The 18,916-nt window shown below is 41.2% G+C and overlaps 1 protein-coding gene across 9 annotated transcripts in view; it reads left to right on the plus strand.

Moving 5' to 3' along the window:
• Positions 1 to 18,916, plus strand: part of ERC2 (ELKS/RAB6-interacting/CAST family member 2) — a 1,001,656-nt gene that overhangs the window by 174,867 nt on the left and 807,873 nt on the right. For 6 of the 9 annotated variants that reach the window (XM_060402360.1, XM_060402362.1, XM_060402364.1 and 3 more), the window contains exons 3-4: positions 5,805 to 5,828; positions 6,466 to 6,882. In XM_060402360.1, the coding sequence (XP_060258343.1) occupies positions 5,805 to 5,828; positions 6,466 to 6,882 (441 nt within the window). The remainder of the gene's footprint in view (positions 1 to 5,804; positions 5,829 to 6,465; positions 6,883 to 18,916) is intronic. The other 3 variants (XM_060402361.1, XM_060402363.1, XM_060402366.1) reach the window with 1 other exon arrangement.

An 18,916-nucleotide genomic window follows, 5' to 3' on the forward strand; every position in this document is an offset into this window, starting at 1 on the left:
GCTGTCACAGCTGCTTTACTTTCTTTGATGTCCTCGGTGGTCAGCTGTGGATAAGGGAGTTTGCCTTCTTAGCTTTGATTCCTTGAGGACAACTGGAGGATGATCCCACAATCAGGGTGGGGAGTAAAAAGCTTTCTGAATACTCATCCAACCATAGACTCACTTCTGTGCTTGAAGAGAATTACCTATTTTGCCACCTATTATACTTGTGTTCTAAGTGCCAAGTTGATAGAAATTTGATTGGCACCCAGGAATGAGGTGGAGAAGGAAACGGCAACCCACTCCAGTGTTCTTGCCTGGAGAATCCCAGGGGCGGGGGAGCCTGGTGGGCTGCCGTCTATGGGGTTGCACAGAGTCGGACACGACTGAAGTGACTTAGCAGCAGCAGTAGCAGCAGGAATGAGGTTGGATCACCTGGCAATGTCCCATTCCCATGCAGGTGGATATTGGAAGGGCTTCTCTCTCCTAATATGCAGTCAAATGGAAGCAGCAGGAAGAGTGGTTGAGGCTTTAGGGAGTTGACACCACAGTGATGACTGAGAAATTCCAAAGAGATGGCTCCTGGACACATCCTAACAAGTTGCTGGTTTATAGTTCCCTGATATAGGTTACAAACTGAAATGCATGCCTTTGATTATTGATCCAGTGAGATTTAAATGTGCTTTCATGGTTGAGAAGTGGGAGATGATTCAATGTGAAAGAGTAAAGTAATTATAGAAGTGGGGAGATTGAAAACTGTGCATTTTAAAATTTTTAATCCTTAGAGAGAGCTTCCCTGGTGCCTCAGTGATCAAGAATCTGTCTGCCAATGCAGGAGACATGGGTTCAATCCCTGGTCCAGGAAGATCCCTGGGGGAAAACATGGCAACCCATTCCAGTGTTCTTGCCTGGAAAATTCCCTGGACACAAGAGCCTGGCAGGTCACAGTCCACAGGCTCGCAAAGAGTCAGACACTGCTGAGCAACTGAACAACAAGAAAAAAGTGTTGTATCAAAGCACCTTTGAAAAAGTGCTTTGGCTTTGCTAGAGTTTTGACTTGTATTCATATATCTTACTCTTTTCAAGATTGCCGGAGAAATATCAATAACCTCAGATATGCAGATGACACTACCCTTATGGCAGAAAGTGAAGAGGAACTAAAAGCCTCTTGATGAAAGTGAAAGAAGAGAGTGAAAAAGTTGGCTTAAAGCTCAACATTCAGAAAACAAAGATCATGGCATGCGGTCCCATCACTTCATGGGAAATAGATGGGGAAACAGTGGAAACAGTGTCACACTTTATTTTGGGGGGGGCTCCAAAATCACTGCAGATGGTGACTGCAGCCATGAAATTAAAAGACGCTTACTCCTTGGAAGAAAAGTTATGACCAACCTAGATAGCATATTCAAAAGCAGAGATATTACTTTGCCGGCTAAGGTCCGTCTAGTCAAGGCTATGGTTTTTCCAGTAGTCATGTATGAATGTGAGAGTTGGACTATGAAGAAGGCTGAGTGCTGAAGAATTGATGCTTTTGAACTGTGGTGTTGGAGAAGACTCTTGAGAGTCCCTTGGACTGCAAGGATATCCAACCAGTCCATTTTTAAGGAGATCAGCCCTGGGATTTCTTTGGAAGGAATGATGCTAAAGCTGAAACTCCAGTACTTTGGCCACCTCATGCACAGAGTTGACTCATTGGAAAAGACTCTGATGCTGGGAGGGATTGGGGGCAGGAGGAGAAGGGGACGACAGAGGATGAGATGGCTGGATGGCATCACGGACTCGATGGACATGAGTCTGAGTGAACTCCGGGAGTTGGTGATGGACAGGGAGGCCTGGCGTGCTGTGATTCATGGGGTCGCAAAGAGTCGGACACAACTGAGCAACTGAACTGAACTGAATCTTTTAGAAGGTTTTTTTTTTTTTTTTTTTAACTGAACTTGTCTTCAGTGGAGGAGACCAGGGTTTGATCCTTGGGTCAGGCAGATCCCCTGGAGTAGGGGATGGCAACCCACTCTGGTATTCTTGGAATCCAGGATCCCAGAAACCAAGATTCTGGCTTTTGCAGTATGGTTGTGTGCTCTTGGGCCTGTCATTTAACCTTTGTGGATCTGATTTTCTCATTTGTAAGATGAAGTTAACAAGCTAATCTTTAAGGCCTCTGTGAGCTCTAAGAATTCTGATTCCATGCCATCAGGATGTCAGATGGATTCATCTTCCAGAGTGTGGGTTTTTGTGCTTTTGTCACAGCAGCATCCCCTAGCCTATATATATGTGTATATATATGTAATTATGGTTGATTATCTTTGTACAGCAGAAACCAACACAAACTTGTAAAGCAATTTTCCACCTTTAAAAAAATAAACTTTTAAAAAAGAGAATAAAAACTAAATGAAAAATAGGTTTGAGACATTTTTAAACATGGAATTATAGATTATCAGATTGTGTTTGGTCAATGCTGAAGTCATTCAGTGACTAATAAAATGATTACCTGAAAAGTAAATTTTCTTAATGTACAACCTAGAGATACATCCTTGTGACAACCTCAGAGTGAGGAATTGCTTGGTTAGAGTGGCTATTTTGAGAATTGTTAGAGCTGTCATAATTGCCTGCCTTGTCTGCTCTCACCACTCCTTTTTCTTTTTCAGCCATCTGAAGTGTATTTGGGCTTCCCTGATAGCTCAGATGATAAAGAATCGGCCTGCAATGTAGGAGACCTGGGTTCAATCCCTAGGTTGGGAAGACCCCCTGGAGAAGCGTTTATACCAGTTCAGAGTTCAAGTAGTATACTGGTTCATGCAAGATGTTGGGGTCAGACTTCCAGGTGGATGAACACCTGACTGTGGCGCTTACCTAGCTGGGTAGCTTAGTGCAGGTTACTTAACCACTTTGTGTCTGCATGTTGTCATTCATCAAATGCCCTGTCTCACTGGGTGTTTGTGAAGATGAAAAATGCTTAGAATGGTACCTGGACTTTGGAAGGGCTATAAAGATTTTTGCCATTACTGTTCCTTAATAGATCTAGTCTGTCTTTGCCTCTGGGCTTTTATACTTTCTCTGCTCTTTCCTTCATTCTTCCTAGGATTGGCTCTCATTTATTCTTCAAGACATAGCTCAGTGGTACCTCTTAGTGTGGGTAGCTCTTGTGTTTTCTTACATTTCTCTAGCTTGGGTTACACCCTCCCTGCATTTCTAGCCACCTGGCTGTGACTTCTGTCATATTGCTGCTCTTAGTTTATGCGTCCACATGGATTGGGAGCAAGGACCACTTCTTTTTCTTTGTTTTCTCTCTCTCTCTCTCTCTCTTTTTTTTTTTTTTGGATATTTCATGGGTATGAGGAAGACACTGGGTAAATGCATATTGAATGGATAAATGGATTGATTTTTTTCCCCCTTCATTCCTCTCTCCTTATTTTTCTTTGCTACTTCCCTTGTCTACTACACTTCTTTTCTCCCTTCATTCTCAGGCCTGGCACTTGATGCATTACCTTAGTTATTCCTCACAGGAACTCTGAGGTAAGCATTGTGATTAGTCCCATTTTGCAGGTTTGGAAGCAAAGGATCAGGGCACTAGACAACTTGCCCATCCAAAGGGGCAGCAGCCTTAACAGGGTTATCTTTCAGTGCTGCTGTCTTTGCTCAGAGCATTTTGGCATTTTTTTTGGAATTCCCTTCTGACTAGTTTATGAACTACATAAGAAAGCTAACCTTATTTTGGTCACTCTCAGAAAAGATAATTTCTGGTATGATCATCGTGATTCATTGTATTTGTCTCCAAGTAAACTTTGGTCATTCCAGAAATCCAAGCCGCTTTAAGAGGATGAAGATTTGCCCTTGTCAGGAATGTTTAAATGGCTTGAAGACAGTTGCATATTCTCAAGAGGCTTGGCAGCAGCCTCAATGGGCCAAACACTGTCGATACTCCGGTGTACTTTGTTTTGGTGTGGTTTAGGGCTGGTGGGCTGGTGGACGAAGGGCACATTGCCTTGTAGTCCTTCTTCACAATTTTTATGACAGCTTTATTGAGATATAATTTATGTACCATGCAGTTTATCCATCTAACGTAAAATTCATTGGTTTTTAGTATATTCATAAAGTTGTTCAACCAAACGGCTAATTCCAGAATTTTCATCACCCCTAAAAGAAACACCCCTCAAAAACAAACATCTTTCAAGGGCTGATTTTCATCACCCCCCCCAAGAAGACATGCTGCTTTAACAGACATCCTCCGTCTCCCCCACAATCTCGCCTGACAATCACCAATTTGTTTTCTGCCAGTGGATTTGCTTATTATGGATATTTCCTGTCAGTGTAACCATGTAACATGTGGCGTTTTATAACTGGCTTCTTTCGTGTGGCATATAGTTTTTAAGATTCATCCATGTTACAGTGTCCACCAGTACTTCATACTTTATACGACTAAATAATACTCCATTTTATGCATATACCACATTTTATATACTCATCATCAATTGACTGATATTTAGGTTGTTTCCACTTTTTGGCTACTATGAATGATGATGCTAGGAATATTGGTGTATAAATTGACTGGATGATACCGTGTAGTATGTCCCTATATGGATATTCATCTATCAAATGTAGCATGATATATGCTACAACATGGATGAACTCTGAAAACAAGATGATCCCACTGGTGTGGAATGCCCAGAACAGGCACATCCATAAAGGCAGAAAGTATTGGCGGTTGCTAGGGCCTGAGGATACGGAGGAAGATGGGGAGTGACTTCTAAAGGGTAGAGGATTTCTTTTGGGGATGATGAAAATGTTCTAAAATTTATCTGTTTATGGTTGTACAACTTTGTAAATGTACTAAAAAGCACTGAAATTTAATTTTACTTTACAGGGGTGAGTTATATTTTTAAAAAATTTATAATCACTGTCATTAAATACATAATGCAGAGTTGCTTACTCTGCATTTGCAACCCTGGGAGATGCTGTGACATACAAACGAGACAGTAGGCAGGAATCTCTCACTGGATGTTTCTAAGTGAAAAGTTGACCTGGATACCAGCAAAGAGTTTGATAAACACATCACTTGGTGCTAGCTTCTGGGTACAGGCCCCACTCAGAAAAATCCCAACCTCTCTGGATATCAGCTATGGGAATGCAGAAGGATTTACCAATGTGGACTTCCCCAGTATTTATGTAACTTAGTCACATGATTTTATTATCCATGCCTTACAATCCTGTGAATTCCCTTTAGGCAGGACCTATGCCTTGCATTCATAATGATTTCCGTGCTTAGCATTGTGTCAGGTCTGTATCAGGAGGATGTGTTTGAGTGGATGAGTGACTGTGTTTTGGAAGTCCCTGGGTTACTTCCTAGGACAAAAATGCCTTCGGCTTATGGCTGCCTGGACTGATCAGTCTGAGGTTGCCCCTCTTGGGAAACTGTTGCTGAATTCACCACCTGTCTTCATGTAATTTTGTTTCTCTGGCGCTTCCACTCTGATTTTGCTTAAAATGGTGACATGGGATGATACGTGGGTAGCTCTGGAGTGTTGTGCTTTCCTCTCTGGTAATAGCAACCAAGATATTGGGTTCCTGGGTCAGTGAGATTTAGGAAAATTAGAGGTGGAATAAGCTTATTTTTTTATTTCTTAAAATCACGTTTATGAAGCATCAGTGCTATAAATTCTATGTAGCTTATGGGTCTGCTATAATAAGAAACTGATTTTCTTTTTTTCTTCTCTGTGAAGGCACTTTATGTTGATCAAGTTCTTTCTGTTAAATATCCTTTGCTTGCCCTGGACTTTTCTTTGTGTTGATTTTTGCTTCATTTTTCTTTCATTTCCCATGCTGTTCAGTTACTGGATGCCAGAAGAACCAAGGTTTGTCCACTCTTTGCCGCTTGTTTGTTTTGCTCTGCACAGCCTCACCTCCTTGTGTGTCTGAGTGTGTCTGTCTGTCTGTATTTGTCCCCTTTTGCTTGCAGATGCAGTAATCCTGTTTACTAAATCTGTTCACAGCTTTATTTGTAAAAATAAAGTCCTTGTTTATGTCTACTTGTAGTGGATGCTATCATTTTTATTTTTAAATGGACATACACTTACCACAGAAAGTGACGGATAGTAGAATAAAGAAACCTTAGGAAACAAGGAATACTGAGTCTGGAGCATTGTGGGTGTAAAGAAGGTGTGTTTGTGAAAGTTTCCCTCTAACCTTTCCACTCCTAAGTTACAACTCTGTAGATGTGTGATTTACCTTGTAACTGACACTAATACACTGTTCCTGTGTATGTGTACCTTTCTCTTAAGACATTCAGAAAGCATCATTGAATTAACTCCCCTTCTCCATGTGCTGTCCCTTGCTTCTGAAGTCACCTTGGAGAACCTAACAGCTGGCCCCTCTGGACCTCATGATTAACATTCCATCTTCATAGTGTGATAGCAGTAAATAGCGTTTGGCATGTTCATTGACTTTTTTCCCTCTTCTTTCTCCTCTCTTGCTCCGTCTTTCTCATCATAGCACCTTCAGTTGACAATCCAGGCCCTGCAAGATGAGCTGCGAACCCAGAGAGACCTCAACCACCTCCTGCAGCAAGAGAGTGGCAACCGAGGAGCAGAGCACTTCACCATTGAACTGACGGAGGAGAACTTCCGGCGGCTCCAAGCTGAGCATGACAGACAGGCTAAGGAGCTGTTCCTGTTGAGGAAGACCTTGGAGGAAATGGAGCTGAGAATTGAAACACAGAAACAGACCCTCAATGCCCGAGATGAGTCAATTAAAAAGCTTCTTGAGATGTTGCAGAGTAAAGGTTTGCCGTCCAAAAGTCTTGAGGATGACAATGAACGGACACGTCGGATGGCAGAGGCTGAGTCTCAAGTCAGCCACTTGGAAGTGATTTTAGACCAGAAAGAGAAGGAAAACATACATCTTAGAGAGGTAAGGACATTCAGTTTATTTCTCTAAAGTCATATTTTACAAGTTAAAATGTGTTAAATATGTTACCGAGTTATTATCAGAGGTTGGACATTATCTATAGCCTTGACAAAATTCCCCTTGTCATCTGTTTTATAACCTTCCTGTCTACTTATCACCTTTAAACTGGAATTTGGCATTAGTCTTTTTTTTTTCCCCCTCTTTGCCTACTACACGTGTGTTCCATTATTGAACACGTATTCAGGATCCAAGTGTGTGCAGCACACATCAAGGTCATTTACGGCTGCTTTCCTACAGATGGCCATTGTTTCAAGGTCTTTTAAATACAGTAGTGTTTAAGGTTTAGATATTTATTAAATATCCTCTTTTTAAAGGAGCAAAATGAATAGGTGATTAGCAAAACAATGAACTTAAATGCTTCATAGCTAAATTTGGTGTGGGATTGTTAGAAAGTAAAGCCTAAGGATATTTCTGGAAACAATGGAAAAATGTGCATACCAATTTGAACGTTTAATCTTTGCCTACATTTACATTCATGTAGGACAGAGTGTTCCTGGTTTTCTGAGTGTCCATTTTGCACTTGGTGAATTAAATCATTTGAAGTTTATCAGAGGCAGCCTTGTTGGCTTGCCACTACCATTGAATATTGGGATGCTCCGATATCTGAGAATATGCAGTTGGATAGATCTTAGAAAGAATGTGGGTGACCTCCAAGGTTTGACATTTTTATAGCAATTCCTTGATACTGTGATGGATGTGAATCTCAAAAGTACCATGTAGGCAAATAAAATGCTGTGACACACATCTCATAGAAAACAGGAAGCAGTGAAATGGCATTAAGTATATTTTCAAAATATTCTGCAGCCATAAATAAAAATTCAAAAAGACATTTTTTTTCAAACCAAACTAGATTTCTTGGCATTATGTATCTTTCTGGATGGGCAGTCCTTCCAGTGAGTCATTTGTTTGATTGCTCAGAAAGCATGGCTTTCATGTTGGAACTTGGTAATGCAGCTGCTCCCAGTGGTTTTCTCTGATATTAGATTGTATTTGCTTACAACATTTGAGTAGACTTTTGTGTCTTTGGATTTAATATCGTCTATGCTTACTCTCCTTGCTTTTGTTCTCATGAGACCCTAGCTACATGTTTGGGAAGTCAGATAGCTTGGCTTCACATTAGATACTTAAAGATATGTTTTGTTGGGCTTGGTCTTCCCATTCATATTCCAAGAGTGTGAATGTGGTGGGAAGACTTCTAAGATGGCCCCTATATCCATACCTATTGGAATTCATATCTTTATGTAATCTCCTCTCTTTGAGTTTAGGCTGAACTTAGTGACTTGATCCTAAACAATGGAATGACAAAGGTAGTGGGATGCCAATATTACTTCTATGATTAGATTACTAGTAATTACTAGATTAATAGATTACTAGTAAGACTCTTCCTTCCATGTTGTTCGTGCAGTCTGTTGCCATCTCAGCTGGCATGCTTTTGTTAGGGAGGTAGAATAGGGAAAAGGAGTCCAAAATGGCGGTGGCTAAAAGACAAGGAAGGGAAAAGCCCGCGAAAATAGAACAAAAGAAGGTCTGAGGACCGGAGTGAGGACCTCAGGTAAAACAAACAATACTCCTGGCTGGTCCAATTTACACAGGACAGGCCCAGGGAGAGATAAACATATAAATAGAGGAGCCAAAGCTAGCTCGCTGTCTCTCCCCTGTGCACTGGGGCATTCTTCTCCTTGTGTCTTTGCATTGACGTGGCCTCACGCCTCGAAGATGGATTTACCTGCTAACTTCTAAATAAAATAGAGCTGTAACACTGAGCTGTAACACTGATTTGTCTAAGAGCTATAACATGGTCCATTTGAGACCTGAGAGCTGTAACACAGTCTATCCAAGATCTGAGAGCTGTGACATGCCGAGGGGGCTTTAATGTCTGTCATTCCAAATCTTTGTTGTGACGAGACAAAGAACTGAGGAACATACACTTGCGTGACATTTTGAAGCAAGTTGCCACGTGGCAGAGGCTTGTGTGGTAAGGAACCTCCAGGTAGTCTCCAGCTGACACCCAGTAAGGAATTGAGACCCTCACTCGAAAGCCACAAAGAACTGAGAAATGCCAGCCATCACTTAGTAAGCTTGGAAGTGGATCTCCTCCAGTTGATTCTTTCAATGAGATAACAGGCTGACAACTTGATTGCAACTTTCTGAGAGACTCAGCTGAGATGTGCTCAAATTCCTGTTCCACATAAACTGTGAGATAATAAATGTATGTTTTTAAGCTGCTGAATTTTGGGTGAATTAGTTTCTGTTCCACTGTATTAGCTATCTATTGCTGTGTAAAGAATCTCTTCCTGGCTTACACTATAGACTTTCCATTTAATTTATAGAGGAGAAGCAGTGATTACTGCCATGTTATTTCATGTAGAATGTCTGTGGATTTTGAAATTTTGATTGTGTTATCTCCAAACTGTGGTTGGTAGATTGTTGTTGTATAGTTGCTCAGTCGTGTCTGACTCTTTGAGACCCCATGGACTGCAGCCTGCCAGCTCCCTGTCCTTCACCAACTCCCAAAGCTTGTGCAAACTCATGTCCATTGAGTTGGTGATGCCATCCAACCATCTTGTCCTCTGTCATCCCCTTCTCCTCCTGCCCTCAGTTTTTTCCAGCATCAGGGTCTTTCCTGATGACCTTGAAAAGATTAGTAGATTGCTATAGTTTAAAAAAACTGCTGCTTTATTTTGGGTGCCAGGGGGTCATATTTCCTGTACAGCAAGGCTGTGATACCAGAGAAATCCCCATCTGCCTCATTGACCATGTTGGGATCTTGGGATCAGGTAGTCAGTCTTCTCTTGACAGATTCTGCTCACTGGTGGTATTTAATGGTGCCTTGATGGTGGCTTGATTCTTTTAGGATATCTTCATTTAAATGAATCTAAAGACCATTTGATTTATGTTTTATGGGATTAGTTGGTCCTTGTAATGATCTGGCATGAATATATGTCATGCTTAAAACCTTAAACATTAGTCCACAAGCTCGCAGGGAGTGGTACAGAAAATGCAGGCAACACATCCAGCTGTTTTCCTTGAGCGTCAGACCAAAGTCAGTGGATAACCCTTATCTTGGCTCATCAAGAATGGAGAATGTGAAAAAGGTGTCTGTTAAAAAAAAAATTCTCATTTAAAACTTGGAGTTGAATAAGATTTTGAGGCCTGAAAGGACTTTTCCCAAGAGAAAGAGGTTACTGGCTTCTGAGAGCCATTTAGTATATTTCCAGTAATTTTGGTAGTTTGAAATTGGTTTTGGTGGGAATATTGACGCCATGGAAGTCAGCAAATGCTACTCTCAGGGTCTACTGCCCCTTTGGCGCCATCCCTGAGAGCCTATTTACCAACACACCTCTGAATAAATGCCATGAAATGTTTACCTACTATACAGCAGGAAGAGGTAAGTTAAATAGTGCGAGAATTATAATTATGAATCCATTAACCACTCATGGTTCATCACATGTTCTTATAGCAACATCTGGATAGATGCATATGTGTTGGGCACTGTGAAGAATGTTCGACCTTGATTCACAATTAATTCTCACAACCACCTTATTTGTTCATTCATCTATTCATCCACCCACCCATCCATTTTGTGACTGCTTATTGAGAATCTGTTTGGGGATAGAGTAATGTTAACTGATAAAACTTGACTTAATGGTGATAATATTTTATTGGGGTGAAACAGCAGTTTAAAAAACAGTTAGACAGAAAAGTATCAGGAGGAAAAGAAGAGGGTGAAGTACTAGGGCACTGAGTGGGGTCAACTTCATACTGGATAGTCAGGGAGGGCTTGTTGGAGGAGGTGACATTGTGAACTTCAGTGACAAAAAGGAAGCAGCCATGTAAGGCTCTCAGAAACCTGTTCCAGTTAGATGGCAAGGCCCATGTCTAGGAGGTATGGCCATTTGCTGCTTTCCCCTTTTTGCCTGGGGAGACGGAAGAACAAGTGACATAAAAAGTCTAGCCCAAGTTCCCACAGCTAACAAGCTGATATTTGAGTTAGGCTGCTTCCAGAGTCTCCGCTCTTACACCATTTCTTATATTCCTGTTATAGAAGAATCTTTCCGAAAGTACCCTCCACAGTACGACCATTTTGTGGACTATTGATATATGTTTTGAGAGGAAAAGGGCTGCAGGGCTAAATGAACTTGGGAAAATGTTGAATTCTGTAGAGCTTACAGCAGTGATTTCCAAGAAGAGGACTGGGGAAGGTAGAGCCTCTCAAATTGACTTGATTTGCTTTTGTCTTGTTGCACTGTTGTTCTTTGTAAAACAGTTTGGAAAAACACTGCGCTAGAAAATACAAATTGTGCTTTTAATTTGTGACCTATAAAATAAGTAATAATATACATATAGTTTCCCACGACCAAAAAACTGGTTAATTTCCTCCATCGGTTATTCTAGAAGGCAGAGTTTGTTGTAAGCTGCTTCCACAATCTCTACTGAGTTTTAGAATGTTTGTTCCCCTGTCAGGGTATTTTATTTTATTTTTTTTTTTAAGTGGAAAAATGTGGCTAACTCATTTTGGTATTAAACCAGTAAGAATAACCCAACTTGAAAAAAGAAGTCGCCTGACCTCTGTTAATTTAAATGAATCTGAAACAGGATTTAAAATGTACTTGAGATTTTAAGTTCAGTGTGTTCCCGATTCCCTTTTCATTTTGCACGATTCAACCCAGTTGGGGCTGAATGGTGTAATGCTGGGGAATGGAGTGTTAGTGGTTTTATGATTCATTCTCAGGCAGAGGTGTTGGACCTCATATAAACCTCATCTCCTAGAATACTGGCCTTGTTTAGCCTATTGTTTGGGGAGATTTAGAATTGGCAGGAGTCGCACATGGGCAGAGTCAGGTTGCTTTAGTGTCTCGTTGTCTTTTGGTGGTCTGGAAAAGGCTGAGGGTGAAACCACTTCTTTGCCTGGCAGGAAACAACAACACAAAGATTATGATCTCAGCTTATTTGGAAGACCAGAACCATTGCCCAAGAACTACAACCGACAGGCTAATGTGAGCTGAAGTATTGGCTCAAATACAAGCATTACTCACTAGTGTCCTCTGATGCTTTTGGATACAGGTTGATTTGATAAGACATTGTTTGATGTAGCAATAGTTTACCTTGTTCTCTAGCTTTTTCCACAGAGAACATACTGTTCCATATGAAGGTTTTAGTAATCAAATACCCAAAATACTACTGATCTCATTAAAGAAAAAGCAGGTTTATGTGCTAGGATCCTCCTATATTCACGCTCCTTAATGTTTTCTTGGCTGATCCTAAAGAGAGAGTTAGGAGTCTTTAGTTTAATTGTACTCTAAGATGTTTGAAGGGAAGGGATATATGTTCTGCTGCCATGCTTGTTGATTTCCTATACTAAAACCCTTGGGCAGCTTGCCTGTCTTTGAAAGCAAGGTGGAACACTGAAGTCGTTGGGGACCACAGTTGCTACTAACCCAGGACAAGTAAAGCCCTCAGGACACTGGGCCTGGGCTTCCCTCCATGCTCTCGGGGGAGGGGTGCAGGGAGGAAGAGGGCAAGGCAACATGAATTCTTGGTCTCTTCATTTATTTATCCAAGTTGTCCCTAGGCCAGCAGGAATCCACCAAGGCAAAGTCTGACCTAGAAGTTCTTGAGCTCATAAACCTTTTACTAACAGCTCAAACCTCCCCTATATAATCATTGCCGAAACTTCGAATCTCCACCCTAGTCCCTCCTCTCTCAACACCATATGGCCTCCTTCTCTTTAATACGCACTTGTCTCCAGTTGGGCTGGCTGAGCCACGATTTTGCTGTTGCAGGCATTTCTAATTCTGACTCTACAGATTATACATTCTATTTCTACCAAGAAAACTTATCACAGAAAGTATTCCCAAACACAAGTGACCACATAAACATAATATTTTACATTTTTTTGTGCAAGAGTTATATATATATATGTGTGTGTGTGTGTGTGTGTATACAGAACCTAACAATAGTAATTTTAATAAAGTACTTTTTAACCTAACCAATACATTCCACCAGTATTTCCAGACCTCAAATACTGCCTGCAAGATGCTCAGTAAATATTTGGAAGAGTAAAAAATAGTTTAATACCATGAGAGTTGCTCTGTGGTTTATTTTGTCAGTACTGGCAAAGTTTATAATGATTGTACAAGTGTCATATTCTTTTATTTTCTCTATTGCTGCTCTGTGTTTGGAATAGAGCAATAGTTTTGAGGGTGGTCTTAACTGGAAGTTTTAGTGTTTTCAAAGTGTGTTGCATATCATTGGGCACATTTTGAACATCCATATGCAGGATGCTGTGGGAGCATCCATGGCAGGTATGTCAGGGATTCAGATAGGAAGTAAGAAACAGCTCACACTTGATTGAAGTTTATTCTGTGCCAGGGGCTGTACTAAGGGAAAACTCGTCATAATCCCCATTATACAGATAAGGAAGCTGAGGCACAAAGAGGTTAAGTAATTGTACCTTGTCATAGGTAAGTGTTGGAGCCAAGATCAGAACCTGGGAAATTTAGTTCCAGAATCTACATCTGTCACTGCAATACACTACTGCTTCTTGGGCTAGTGCGTCAGGAGGATCTTGAATGGCATTTAAATGCTATGCAGCTTAGGGGTAGGAGAGCTGACAGCTGGCTTCATCCATGGCAGAGCTGGAAGAATTTCACCACACCTGTGTGGTGGAGAAGGATGGTTGGAGAAGAGATAGCTGAGCCAAGCATTAGAGGAGGGCTTGGGGTACATGGAGTTTGGAGTAGCTGAAACTCCCTCTGTCAGGAGGGAAAGGAAATAAAACTGAACAGGAGGTTTGAGGTCATGTCACTGAGGGCTCTGAGTATGTGACACAGGAAGTTGGTCTTTACCTGGTAGGCTCTGGGCAGCCTTGGAAACATTGTCCCTGGAGAATGGCATGATCAAAAAAGATTAAGTGCTAACTGATAGTGGATTAGATAGGGAGAGAATAGAGAGATGGAGATAAGTTAGAAGGATACTGTCATTCAGATGACCAAGAATCTGGATCCTGGTGGTAGCCAAGAAGTTGAAGGTCAAGGTCATCCCCATCTGCAGGCAGGACTTTGAAACTCAGGAACTGAGTACTAGGAGTGTGAGGAGCAGATAACCACTGTGGGCCTTGGTGTAGGCAGGTGGTGGGCCAGATAGCAGGAGAGAATTGTCAGTAGGAGGAGCTGGGGCTGAGAAGAGACTTTGGGTGTGTAAGAGTTTGGTGGCATCCTGGTGGAGCTGTCCAAGGACAAGGATGTGACTGAGGAAATGATCGTGAAGTTCTGCCCAAGATGCGCAAGGTACTTCTGACTCCTGGTCACATTTTATTGTAGTTGCTTTCATACACACTTCATTATCTGTGACCACTGAGCTCCCAGTTTGTATGATTGTTCTGAAGGCTGCATTGTCACTTACTGTTATTATTACTTAGGAGAAGACTCTAGGAACTTCATGTTTCTTTTCTCAAAAAAGCACTTAATTTTGAATATGGTATCTTTTGAGATTACATGGACTTTTCATTGGCTGATGCCTACTTGATACAGATTTCCTTTGTTCTCACTGAGTTCTGTTTTCTCCAGGCATTTAAATCAGGATAGATCCCAATGAAGAATCTTTGCAGAAAAGCACTCTTTCTGGACCTTGCTAACAACACATCCGAAAGCAGGGTTTCATAACTTTTATCCTCACATTTCTGATGACATAGGGAATGTACTCACTTCTGTTTAGCAGCATTTGCCTTGTCTTTAAATTCTAATACATTCTTTAAATTTGAACACTGCATGCTAATTTGAAATGGTCGAGGCTTTACCCCATATTGATTTTAATGAGTGTAATTTGTTGCTTTTTACAGTAACAGAGACTTGTGGAGCCCCAAGGAGTCATTAGGCACAAGGCATATTGCAACCTGCTGAGAAGAGAAAGTGGCAGGGTAGAGAGCATGTCGTGAGGTAGTGGGGAGAAGTCAGGACATTTTGCTGGGAGAGATGCTGATTACTGTCTTCATTGCCCTGTCCTCTTGCTCTACCTGTGTGTGACTGCTTTCTGAAATGTATTTTTGTGGCAGCTGACCTAATGGTTTATTGTCATCATTTGGTGAAACAGTGTACCACAAATAAAACCTCACTGGTGAGAAAGTTCTCGAAGCAGCAGTACTGCAGATATTTGAGTGTGTATCTCAAATTGCAACAGTGGGAAGTTGCTCAGCTGTAACAAAGTCCTGTGTGTCTTGGATGGAAATAGTAGCTAATACCTTATATGTGGGCGAGGCTTCATAGTTTGTGGAACATATTCCATTTTAATGATTTCCTCTGATGTACCTGGTAACCCTCTGAGGAAACTGAGGCTCGGAGATGACAGGTAACATTCACTGAGCACTCATAAGCTGATCACTTTTCAAGGAGTGCCATTTGTGCCTCCCAACAATACTCCCGGGTAGGTGTCGGTTTCCTGCCTCTCAGATGAGAAGGCCAAGGCCCAAATGGGTGGTGTGTCTCTTCCAGGTTCTCAGAGCAAGTAGTGATGGGCCTAAAATTAAAACTGGGCCTTCTGGTTCCAGGCATCTGTCCCTAACCACTCCTGGTTGCTGCCAGGGATTTCACCCTGAAGTCTCTGAAGAGACTAGAGACTAGGATCCTCATCTTCTGACTTCTTGCTCAGGGATATTTTCTCTGTAAAGGTGAAAAAGGAAAAAAAAAAAATACAAAAATGCTCGTGCTCTCCCCCCCACCCCAACCCCCCACCTTAGCTACATCTTATCAGGTCCTGTTGAATTGGGGATTGTAAATCCATGGGGTCAGTAAGCAGAAGATTAGACAGTGTCATGTAGGAGGTACCACCAGGGCTAGGCCTCTTCAGTCCATTTGTGGCTCATGAAAATGAAAGTACTTGCTTAAGATAAGCATGGTACTACACATGTAGGTGCTCCATGAATTCCCAGGGAAGAGGTGGATTTTTATGGTGGAGAATAAGGGAAAATGGGGGGTGCTTAGAATTAGACCTTCCCATTTCATCTGTTCAAAGTTAGCCGCCTTTTTCAACTTTTTTGTATTATCATTACCTCATTGCCTAAAAGAAACACTTTCCCTCTTCAGACTGACTTTACTTTTTATCTAGTTTTTATTAGGTATTGTGGGTTTCTTTCTTTGTCAATTGTGAGGCATTAAAATGGCATTTACAACCTCCTAATAAGTGCCCCATTTCATTGCTCTTCTACTTCGATAGATTTGGTGAAGCAAAACTACTTTCCTATCCACCTGTTTCTGTTGAAAGGGATAGCTTTATTTGTGTTTCCTGTTTGGTGTACAGGTTGAAGGATGCCTTAAATGCTTTGGATTGAATGTTAAAGAAGGCAGTGAGATTGGTTGCTGGTTGATTCCTCTGAGTGGCTTATAGCAGTTGTAAAGAATGAAATAAACCCTCCTTACTAAAGCGAAAATATAATTATATATGAACTGTTTGTAGAAAAAGAAAAAAGAAAGATGAGTGAGACCTTATAGTGATAAAGAATCACTATTTACTTAGAATAAGAGTTGCAAGTTATATTGTATGGCTCAGATGTGGCCAACCACCTGCTTTTTATGGCATGGGAGCTAAGAGTGGTTTTACCTGTTTACATAGTTACATTTGAAATGGTGATATAAGTACCTGTGTAATATCCTCTATTTTGCCTGTGACCCTGAAAGCCTGAGATATTAACTGGTTGGCCCTTTAAGAAAAAGTGTTGTGGTTATTGTTCAGTTGCTAAAGTCATGAGCTCAGCCCATGAGCTGCAGCATTCCAGGCTTCCTTGTCCTTCAGTGTCTCCCTGAGTTTGCTTAAACTTATGTCCATTGAGTCAGTGATTCCATCCAACCATCTCATCCTGTTGCTTCCTTCTCCTCTTGCCCTCAATCTTTCACAGCATCAGTCTTTTCCAATGAGTTGGCTCTTCACATTAGGTGGCCACAATATTGGAGCTTCAGCTTCAGAAAAAAAGGTGGAGATTCCTAATTTCTATAATAGGTAAACAGATTTTGAAACAAGATATTTGGTTAAAAAATATGTGCATTAATTGTATGTAGAGTGTAAAAATCTTACTACTTTTATGTATAACTTTTGAATTTTATTAAAATGGGAAGACAAGATTTTTTTCATTTCTGTACATTTTTCTTTTATAATTATTAGATTGGTGATTTTGATCTCCAGAATTATAGTACATTGCGTACTGCCAGTTATCACAAAAATGTGCAGCTTTTTTTAATAATGGTGGGTGTTGCTAAGGTAACTTGTGTGGATTAAAAAGGGACTCTGTGTGAAGTATTCAATAACCTAGAAAGTACCAGAGAAATGGAGATTGCCATTGAAACTCCATTAGAATTAGGAATTTCTGACTTAACTAAAGAGGAGGCTTCCAATTTGTCCTTCTCTTAAAATATTTTTAAAAATAGTGTGTTTATTGATATTTTTTTAGGCTTATGCGATTAGTGGTTAAAAGTCTATTGCTGCTTTGAAGGAACTAGCATGAAAAACAAAGTGCCCATGTGTATACAGATTGTGTTAAAAACTATTTACTCACAGTAATTTTTGATGTGCTGTAGAATTGCTTGGGCTTCCCAGGTGGCCCAAGTGGTAAAGAACCCACCTGCCACTGCAAGGGACGTGCGTTTGATCCCTGGGTTGGGAGGGGCCCCCGGAGGGGCCCCTGGAGGAGGAAGTGGCAACCCAGTCCAGTACTGTTGCCTGGGAAATTCCATGGACAGAGGAGCCTGGTCGATTAGAGTTCATAGGGTCACAAAGAGTCAGAAGATAGCACACTTGCACCATAGTTGCTAGGTTTTCCTACAGGAAGTATTTGTATTTAGGTGAAGCCTAGGACTTGATCAGAATGGCATCTGAGAAATCCCCTTACTGTCCCTAGTCCTTCCTTCAGCCCCCAGGGCAATCAGGTCTCTTTTGGTGATGTTTGCGTGTGTGAATTGGGTTGCCAGTTGTTTGAGCATTTTTAGTGATGAGAGAGGACTCTGCCTATTAATGGAATTTTGCTTCATTGGTATAGGCCAGGGTTTCTCAATTTTAGTGCTGTTGACTTGGAGGAGGATAATGTTTTGTGGTGGGGACAGTCCTGTACAATTTTAGGGTATTTAACAGTATTCTAGACCTATGTCCACGACATGCAAGTAGTACCTTTCCCCTTTTCCCAGTTGTGACAATTAAAAACAGCCCCACACACTGTAAAATATCCTCTGGGGACCAAAGTCACCTGGGTTGTGAACTCTCGTGTAGAGTGATTGACGCCTCCTTCTGGTAGTTAGCCTGTGGACATGGCAAATACAGTAATTCTCAGCCCCACCTGTTTGAAATTCTTTTTCACTGAGGAAGGGCAACCCAGATCAAGATATTTCTTGACCCAAAGACTGACCTCAGGGGATACAACTAGGAAACATAAGTGCTGAGGGGAGGTGGGAGTTTAAGCCTGAAAAAACCCAGAGTGTGTGTGTGTGTATAGGAGAGAAAGAATGAAGTGTTCTCTGATTCCCCTCTCTCCTTCCATCTGAGAAAAGGCAGCAGAGAAATCTTAAGCAAGGAGTTGGGGGCAGTGTTTGGTCTGAGATGTCACCTGGAAAGGTTGGGACTTTGTGCAAATTAGAGACATTTCATTCTCAGAAGGTAATAAAGATGTATCTGAGAAGACACATGACCTCACTTTTTGACTACTGAACTCTCACTATTAATTGGCAGTTCTATTTTACAATAAATGTTGTCGTCTTTGCTTTCCCCCAAATGGCCTATGAGTCTCCCTTTCTGTTTTTTAAATAAACATTCCTCTGCATGAACCACTGTCCACCCCTACCCCCACTCCAGCTCCACCAAACTTCAGAACAATTTTGAAGTGTGGTGGTTTTATCACGTGGAAATGTAATACAGATGTTCAGAATTACCTTTTCTTTCTCCTCTTTAAAACATCATGGCCACACATGCTTTGCTGTAAGTACTATTTAGCGTTTTATTA

The sequence above is a fragment of the Ovis aries genome, chromosome 19 (assembly GCF_016772045.2).
Source record: "Ovis aries strain OAR_USU_Benz2616 breed Rambouillet chromosome 19, ARS-UI_Ramb_v3.0, whole genome shotgun sequence".
Taxonomy (NCBI): Eukaryota; Metazoa; Chordata; class Mammalia; order Artiodactyla; family Bovidae; genus Ovis; species Ovis aries.